The sequence below is a fragment of the Nyctibius grandis genome, chromosome 27, assembly GCF_013368605.1.
Source record: "Nyctibius grandis isolate bNycGra1 chromosome 27, bNycGra1.pri, whole genome shotgun sequence".
In the NCBI taxonomy this organism is placed as follows: Eukaryota; Metazoa; Chordata; class Aves; order Nyctibiiformes; family Nyctibiidae; genus Nyctibius; species Nyctibius grandis.
Window position 1 is genome coordinate 1,884,244 of NC_090684.1, and position 9,545 is coordinate 1,893,788.

The 9,545-nt window shown below is 42.6% G+C and overlaps 1 protein-coding gene across 1 annotated transcript; it reads right to left on the reverse strand.

The window, feature by feature from the left end:
• Positions 1-1,183: 1,183 nt before the first annotated feature.
• On the reverse strand, positions 1,184-9,258 carry DYRK3 (dual specificity tyrosine phosphorylation regulated kinase 3). The gene is made up of 3 exons (XM_068419299.1): positions 9,157-9,258; positions 8,355-8,467; positions 1,184-4,615 (listed from the first exon to the last, which is right to left on the reverse strand). The coding sequence occupies exons 1-3, from the start codon at positions 9,194-9,196 to the stop codon at positions 3,044-3,046; spliced, it is 1,725 nt and encodes a 574-aa protein (XP_068275400.1). The 5' UTR covers positions 9,197-9,258; the 3' UTR covers positions 1,184-3,043.
• Positions 9,259-9,545: the final 287 nt, after the last annotated feature.

The following is a 9,545-nucleotide window of genomic DNA, read 5'->3' on the forward strand; positions in this document are numbered from 1 at the left end:
TGCATCTGTCAGATGGGATGCTCACGCCTTGTCATTTGTTTATGTAAAACCATTGCTAAACCAAACAGCTAAAAATGCAGACAATAAACAGAGCGTGGTATTTACACACAGAAACTGACAGCGTAGTAAAACAAAGAGAACATTGTAAGGGACATGTTACAACAAGTTTGGGTGACTTTTATAAATGTGATGTCTGTTTTGCTGTAAACTCAAGTAATTTGCATTTGTTTTGTGCTAACTTCCTAGAAGAACGTGAGTGAAGCTCCAGTAGAACCTCACTACACCTCCTACACTAACTCACAGGGATCTCAACAAGTCAAGTGTGTGCAGGGAGATTTATTAGCTCCTCCAAAGGGCCTTCCCAGTTTGGGAATACTGGGTCACACTATTCACTGAAAACAAACAAGTTATAAAGAAAATGGGGCTTAGTAATTGGAAACATGACCGAAATATTCTCAGCTGTATTCCCTGGGTACAAAGAAGTCCTTTGCAATGTAGTAAAAATCTGCTGAGGCTGCTTCCTCTTCCTTCTCACCGACTACGGCTACATAGACAAGAGCCCCAAATTAGCAAGAGAGTTAACTATGCACTTGATTTTAAAATATAGTAGTCCCAAGTAAGTAAGAACCAGTCTTAAACATACACAACTCATAACGGGCACCTTGCGCAGTCAGGTCACACTGAACATTTTCTAGATACAAAGCAATATTCTTGCCAGCTAATTACTTTTTCTGCAGTTTTACAGCACCAGCCTTAAGTGAGATTACTGAGTGTACCCCAGAGACTGTTACATTAGAAGTTACCTCATAGTAACCAGTTCCCAGAAGTCACAGGAGAATGATTATTGTGCATTTGGCATTTTATAGATGAAAATGGTTTAGAACCAAGACACTGCTCTGTGCTCCTAAGAGAAGACCTGTTTGTACAGCTCCCAGCACACCAACACTGTTGTCTTCTGCCAGGCTCCAGACACTACCGTTAAAGTGCTTTTCTATGCATCTTTCCTAACGAGCTGTTGCTCCTGGAAGGCTCCTTTCTCCTCGCTCACCAGGTATATTTTGTAAAAAAATGCATAGAGTAAAGGGCAGAGGAGGAAGAAGAATGCTTCCAGCTTCTGAAAACGTGCCACGTCTATTAGAGATTCTACTACAGTCGACGGCTTCTTCTACCACTTCCCCCCAAAATCCACTTCCATTCAAACAAAACTTCACTCAGCTGAGCCAAATAAAAAACACCAGTCATGCATTATTATGAAGTGAACCATGAACACACCATACATGCTGGTATTGCTTGTAGCTGCACAGATAAAGTTATTTTAATATTATTACTAAGCTTATTGAATTGACACTTGTAAAACAAAAGAACTCGGAAAAGCCAAGTACATGAGAACCTCAGTTTAAACAACAGTTTGGAGCTTTGGCTCTGTCTCTTTGACTTTTTACACAAGCCTCCACCCAGCCCTTCACCAGTGCTGTAATTAAAGAGAGGAAAAAATGCATCCCCATCTTCTCAGAGGGAGGGTCTCGTACTGAACATGTGGCCACCTTATCCTAAAAATCACCCTGATAATTCCTTTGTTTCTATACCGAGAGTCTCCTTAACATTAAAAACCTGCTACAGAGAAACTCATTAAATTTAAAACCTTCTGTTCATAAAAGCTCTAAATTGTATTTAAAGTTGTGTTCAGGCACCTGGCAAGAGATCAGATGTGTTTGTAAATGGACTCGGGCCATGTGGCTGCAAGAAGTAACAACCCAAACAAGTTGTGCTGTTGTCATTACAGATCACCCCACCTTTTCATGTTCTTGGAAGATAAAGGAGGAGGAAATACAAGCTCATATATTTCAAGAATAAGAAAACATAGGCATGTCTCTCTCAAAGACCTGAAGGAATACGATTAGAAATAAAGCAATTCTTCTCATAACGTATTTTGATTTGGATCTACCAGTTTTTGCACCTCATCAGTCTTCCCTTATATTTCACAGATGATGCTTAGATTTCAGAACATGCTTCTAATTATTAGGTGTCGTTCCCCCCCCATTTTCTAGTTACAGTCCTGGGCCTTAAAAACTTTTACTTGTCTAATAAGGGTGGCATGTTTGCTTTTTATTAAAAGAAATCCATGTAATTTAATGGAATTCACTCTACACAAAAAAAAAGACATTTTTAAAATGACTAGAATCTCAAAAATGTATATAAAACAGCTCTTCAAAGTCAACATTTTTGTTTTGGGAACAGCACAGGAAAATAAACAAACACACACACACCTGGCAGAACTGATGATTTAAGTCTGAGCTCCAGAGAAACATTAACTGACTCATTCGCTGTGAACAAACTGGCTCACACTTGTATTCCCCTATCAGCTTTCCACAGGCTTTTAATGGCAAGTGCAAGTGAACAGAAGTTAGTAGGTTTTTTCCATGGCATTTCTACGCTCCTTTGTTGAAATTTTAATCATTTGAAATCTTTTTTTTCCCCACCAAATTCCTTTGGTGTCTACATCCCATGGTATTTTTTAAAATCTCATCCAGGATAGATAAAAGCAGGGCAGAGAAATCAAATTCTTCAAACATAAGTTAGCAATTTGCAAGTAAGTTCCTACTGCGTTACATTAACACATTTGTGCTTTTGACAACAGATACAAAAACTCTCCCCGGAATAAAACGAGTTCAGTTGAGGATTAACTCAAAATGTGTATTTTAAATCAATTTCCCTTGCTATCTTAAGCAAAAGAACCAGTTAAACCGTCCTGATAAGAAACAGTTTGATTTCTAAACCAGCATTATTAAATAGCACGTTTGCCAAACTGTCATTTTACTCAACAGCTGAGCTGACCTACCCAGTAATGTAGTACACACCACGTTGTGAGTGAAACAGTTGGATAAAAGTTAGCCCTTTAAATGTGTACATTTTGACTGAACTTCTTCAAGATTTAGCCTCTAATAAAAAGTAAATCCATTAAAAACCTCTGCATTTAACCTCCTTACACATTAATAAACAATTAAAACACAAGGTATGTATTCTGGAAATACATAAATCTCTATTAGCTGACCAGTCTGGGTAGCACAGTACATCGAGGTATACTGCCGTTGGAGTCAGATGTCAAATTAGCCCTCAGCTTGTTCGCTACTCCAACTACGGGAGGCAACTTGGAACCTATTCCTGCGAGAGAACTTGTATAGCTAGAGATCCGTTTATTGGAGGTTTTATCAGTGCTGGGTGGTTTGGGTGCCTGTTTACAAATCCAAGGGTGCCTTAGAGCTTGACTCGGAATCATGCGTGTGGAAGGATCCCAGCTGAGACATTCTTTCAAGAACTCTATAAACAAGGGATCGTCGCAGCCTTTCAGGGCCGTCACCCAGTCTTTGTTCCCTGGAGCGCCTCGTATTTTACCCCGGCGCGAGCGACTCCCATTAAGGGTCACTCTTCCATCTGCATGTGTAGTTACGGTGCAGTAGCGAGGATGACCCTTAGAGTTGATGAAGTTCTTGGCTCGCTTGGATTGATCCAAAAGCTTCTGAGGTGGCATTCCGAGAAGTTCCATCATACAAGCCAGTTGGTCTCCCTCATCCTCTCCAGGAAAAAGAGGGTATCCAGTCAAGAGCTCCACCAGAATACAGCCAAAACTCCACATGTCTATGGGCATCCCATAGCGACTTCCCAGAATTACCTCCGGCGCCCGATAAAATCGAGACTGAATGTATGTGTAGACTCTTTGGTGCTCAAAACAGCTGGACCCAAAATCTATCACCTTGATTCCACTCCTCCCTTGCTGTTTTAGAAGGATATTTTCTGGCTTCAAGTCACAGTGTATGATTTTGTTTCTATAAAGAGCATCCAAACACTGCAGTATAGACTGAGCAAACTTGCGTACCAGTTGGATACTGAAGCCCTGAAACTTATTTCTTTTTATCAGCTCATACAGGTTCATACTCAAGAGTTCAAAGGTCATACAGATGTGGTTCCGAAAGGTGAAGCTTTCCAGCATGTGAATAACATTCATACTGCCCGTTTTATCCTGCTTCTTCAGATGCTCCAGAATCCGGATTTCTTCTGCTGCCTGGCGATGGAATCTCTTTTCATTGCGAACCATCTTTAAGGCCAAGTGTTGCTGGAGTTTGTGATCGTAGACTTTAGCAACTTGTCCAAAACTGCCCTTGCCAATGATTTTGAGTACTTCATACCGGTAAGCAAGATGGTCGTGGGGCACGTGAATGTAGCTGCCTTGGTCATCATCATAACCTCCATTGTTGGGACCACCAATTACTCCTTGCCTCTTTTTTGCAGCTGGACCCACAAAGTAAATTTCAGGAAAATTAAATATCTCTTGCTGCTCATAAGCAGATAGCTGATGTTTGTACTGTTTGACAGCTTGGTCTGGAGCTTGGGAAATGGCTTTGTGTGCGTTTGAAGAACTACCACTACCTTTAGAAGTGCTTATGTTCTCTATACTTTTCTCTTTTGTCAAGGAAGGAAGAGATCTTTCTGAACGAGTAGTTCCTGTAGACTGAAGAGTGCTACCCCTTCTGTTGCCAGAGTCCTCAAATAATTGCTCCACTTTGACCTGACTTCCAGTTAGAGGGTGATCCTTCATTGTGAGTTTGTTGCTAGAAACCTACAGAAGGGGGGAAAAAAAAAAAAGCTTTACTTTATCTTTTAAAGCACAGACTAAGAATAAACTCAATACCACATAAAACAAAACCAGTAACATCAACAGGTTTTGCATTTCTATTAGGAACAAATATAAAATGCTGGACCTAAACTAACTCAAGTTACAAGCATAGTCATAGAACGGTACACAAAGAGAATGCACCTTACTGAAACAAGCACTTGCACAAACAGTGTACTTTTAAGTCGATACAGGGCAAACCCTAGACAGTCAAACGCTCAAACAAGGACACAATCCCCATCTCTACTAGTAGGCACGTAGTCAGCAAACAGCCGGGGGAACAGCTATGTTTAGCTCTAAACGTGGGTGCAGCAAACACAACCAACGACAGATGCAACTTGCACCTGTCTGAAACATGCAACACAATGTGAACGTGCAGAGGAGAATCAGGAATACTGCAAGGACAAGCTGCCAAAGGAAGACAAAGAAACGACAGCAAGTGATGTAAGGCTGGTGTAACCAAGCTGAACGAGGAGCAAAAGGATGACAGAGCAAGACGAGATAAACCATATTTTTTTTAATCGATGCTTATTCTTTGAAGGGGAAATACCACCATATCCACAACTCCCTTTGAAATCACGATAGCTGCACAACTATCTTAAGACACACTTAGAAGCTTTGCATAATCAAGAGTATCTCTTACTCCAACTTTGTTGACAGCAGTCTGTAACCACTGCCTCTTACTGCCATATGTTAAAATATTTACATCTCAAATGAACACACAGAAGGTGAGAAAAGCCCTGTGAAATTTTTCAAGCTTGTCATTTTTACAATTTAGTAAATGCTGAACTCCCTGGAGTTCAGGTCCTTACTAGAACTGCAGTTACGCCCCTCTTCTACTCACTGACGCTCCGTGCTGACAGACAGCAGAGAGGTGGTGTCTTATCCTGTGCAACACTGAAGAAGCCGTGACTAGAGTAGCAACATCTGTTTTCCATTTTGCCCTTTAATCTAAAAATAAAGATTTGAGACACATGCCAAACCGAATTCCTGAAAACCAAAATAACTACACAGGAATCAAACAAAAAATATAAATAAACCTGCAGATACACAGCAATAAAACCAAATTCCTTTTTAGTTACATACAATCCAACGTCTTGGCTTAGTCAGTAAATAAGGGAAGTGAATGTTCTTGCCAAAAACAACTCCACTCTGTTGGTGCTGCCTTGAAATGTCAGCTTTTGCTCAGAAGACCCCAAAAACGGGCATTTCCTACAGAAGTCAGTCCTTATCAATGGTGACTAGGGGCCACTGGATGTATCCTACTAAGTTCCACTACTCTGGGTCCTATCAACCCCAAAATGCAGTGTACTGTACGAGACACGCCTTTCCAGAAAGTCTGAAATAACAAAACAAAGCCCAGCCCTGGTAACTCAGAATAAATGCCTTTTTCTCAGAGTCTGCCTGAACCTCTGAGATAAGGATGACATATTTTCAGAACTGGCTAAAAGACTACGCAGTCCAGCAGGCTCAAACAGTAAGTTTACAAATAAACAGAGAACAGAAGCACAGAACAAGGGTCACATTTGTTTGTTTTCTGAAGTTTTCCAGGGGGGCACGAGAGAGGGGGAAAACCAAACCAAAACAAGCCTGTCCTACAGTACAAGTCTTACTTTCACCTTTGCAATCAAAACTCGATATTCTTCCTACGTGGGTTTCAACTGTGGGCACAACAGAGCAGCTTTTTATCACTGTGGCTCAGAACAGACCCAGCTGCACCTCTGCAGGCAGCCTCCCTGGCGCAGAACAGCGCCGTGGCAGTTTGTGGCAGCAAACATTTTGTACCTTTGAATCCCTAAATAAACAAGGAATTCATTATTCCATTTATCCCGGAACTATTTCTTAAGAAGAAATAATGGCTTTGGATCTCAAACCCGACTCAACAGGCATTCAGTAGTAAGGACTAAATTTTCATTCTGAGAGGACTACCAAAATCATCCCCCACGTGACGATGAGACACAAATATAGATCAATGTTAACCCGAACTCAGAAGAGCTCCACTTGAAGTCAGATGACTTCTGGGCAACATCAGCTTGCTTTCAACAGCTTGCTTTTACACATCACAGGCTGCACAGGTTTTGTTCAGTTGATAAAGTGCTGTTAGCAGCCAAGAAATTCGACTGACAACACAAGTGGCACCCTGTTGAAGATTTTCACGTACTTACAAGACTTCATTTTAATTGAGAAGGGAACAGTTAACTCAGTTCCTACACAACTGGTTTTGCAAAAGTGCATCAGTTATTTTCTGAACACTGAATTAAACGAACTGAGTTTTCTCAAAGCAGAGATTACTTATGCTCTCTTATAGCTAAGATGGAAAGAATGGACAGCTGCAGACATCAGAACTCTTCAATTCTCATCTAACATTACAGCGTAATAAAAAAATCTTGCAAGGAAATCAAATTATCACTTAATTCCAGATACTTTCCCATTAAAATTTGGCATCATGATTTTCATCCTTGCACGCTTCATCTCAGTTCCTGCTCACAAGCTACCATAAAGTTGTAATTTTTAAATGTGTCATCATGGCAAAACTAAGCATTTTATAATCCTTAATCTTGCCTTAAGTCAACAGGCTTGAACAAAATACAGAAGAATAAGATACACCAGTGAAACAAAATATTCATAGAGTTATATTTGTATTTAACAGGATAGTTCCATTCTACTGATTTCTGTTCAGTTATGAACTGAAGTTACACTACAACTTAAACACTGCCATTTAAAAGCTCCCACGTCCCTGCAAAAACAACCCAGTATTCTTCCAACTCTACTACTCAACAAATCTCTAAATTTCTTCTGCTCTCCCTCAATATTGCCAAAAAGGGAAAACACAGACCCATGCTACTGAGTTTGCTCAGTGAACGGCACAAACCAAATCAATTACTAATATCTGTTACAATAACTTCCCACAAGGTGATGATTTTCAAATGCACCTTGCTCACTGAAATGTCTATTTTCACTTTTTAGAGAGTGGGGCTTTTTAAGCTCAAGCACCTTCACTTCTGCCAGAATTCAACAAGAGCCAAAACACATTTACAAGCCATATAAAGGTCAGATCACTGCACAGCTAAACATGACCACTACGGCTCAGCTGAATCAATTTAAGGAAAGATCTCATAACTCCACATCTGCTGAGGAAACACAGCACTTAGGAAGCAGCACGTTAACACCGTCAGTCCACAAAGATCTGTTTTGCTATCAAACCAAGTGGCAGATAATGCCAAAGTTTTCAGAGGAGAAAGATACTTTCATAAGATGTTTGGCAGCCATGCAAACCCACACTGCTCCTTCTGCTGTTCGCAAGCACTTATCTCTTGGAATTTTCATGAGGGAAACTAAAATGGAAACGTGCAAGAGTTAAAGCGAAGCACGTGTGGATTTACATACTTATCAACACACAAGGTGACACAGCAGAAATTGCAGCCAGTTGTAAAATAACTTTCTTGATTAAAATAGGAGTTGAGGATTGTAAAATGGGGTTGCTGAGGATGCCCAGCAAGTTCCACGTTGAACACAATACCACATCATTTTTAAGCTTAGTAAAAGCAGTACAGTTAATAAGCTACTGCAAAGCTGCAACATCCCACTGTTTTAATTTATTCTCTATAGCGAGATATGTAACTCCTTGACTGTTTTCTCTGCCACACAACACACCATGAAGCCCATAGAACTTTAAAATACTCACATTAGATCTTGCAAGGGAAGGAAGTGCTGAGGGGCTGTGTTCATTTGTAGACTCTTGGTACCTGATCTGATCTATCCTCATATAGGAGTCATATAATCCATCTCCAAACCTGCCTGGAAGCATCCCATATACAAACCAGTTAGTCACAACAATTCACGTTGATACAGACAAACGCTGAAACATATCTCAATTAGCACATTTTAGTCTGTGAGATCATCAGTTCTCGTTCATTTATTAAATGATCTTTAGAATTTAACTATATTTTAATACCGCAAAGCTCTCAGCAAATCTTAATTTCTGACACTGTTAATTTAGAGCTTCTTTTTTTTTTTTAATCAACTTTTGCAGTGCAAGTATTAACCAATATACTCCCCATTTTCCCTTAAGTAGGATAATCCCGAGCTAGCCTCATTGAGAACGACAACAGAAAACGAGCATGCACTTAAATACTTGAGAGGACTATCCTTTCAAGTAGGTTATCCTTTAAAAATGCTATGTGGGAATCACAGTTAGCACATTTGCTCCAAGGAGGGGGGGAAAAAAAGTCGTGTCGGTTTGCACCGTAACTGCTGGCAAACACTGTTAAAGAGAACTTAAAATTACAATGTTTAACGCAACCGACTCCGCACCGGCAGCTTTGCGAAGGGGGAGCGGGGCGAGGGGGGCTCCCCGTTCAGCCCCGGCCCTCCGCCCCGCGGCCGCGGCACCGCTCCCCGCGGGACCCCCGTAGCTACCGCCGGGGCGCACCGGGCAGGGCCCGGCGGCCGCCTCAGCCCGCTCCCGCCCGGCCCCGCCGCCTCACCTGCGCCGAGGGGCGCCTCCGGCTTCCTGCCCAGCAGCATGGTGGCGGCGGGGGGGCGGCCCCCATCCCCCGCCGGGCCCCGCGCCGCCGCCCGCCCGTGCTCCGCCGTCCGGCGCTGCCGAGGCGGGCCGGGAGGCTCCGCTCAGGCTGCGGCCGCCCGCCCGCCACTGGCCCGCCCGTTACCACGGCAACGGGCCCCCGCCCGCCGCGCGGCGCCTGCGCAGTAGCGGCAAGGGCCGGGCCGGGCCGCCCGCAGGCCTCCCCGGGCCGGGGGGCGGCCGGTAACCGGGGGAGCGCCCTCCTCACGAAGAGCCGTGACATTTTTAAATCCGTACCCGAAACCTTCGCGTTTCATTGCCCGTTTCTCGTCCCTCGCCCCCCCCCCGCAG

Bases quoted from the DNA above. Each gene is read 5' to 3' on its own strand.
- DYRK3 (XM_068419299.1), bottom strand. From the start codon at position 9,196: ATGCTGCTGGGCAGGAAGCCGGAGGCGCCCCTCGGCGCAG. The intron at 8,468-9,156 runs GTGAGGCGGCGG...GGATGCTTCCAG, and splicing joins GGAGGCGCCCCTCGGCGCAG to GCAGGTTTGGAGATGGATTA. The intron at 4,616-8,354 runs GTGAGTATTTTA...CCCCTTCTGTAG, and splicing joins CTTCCCTTGCAAGATCTAAT to GTTTCTAGCAACAAACTCAC.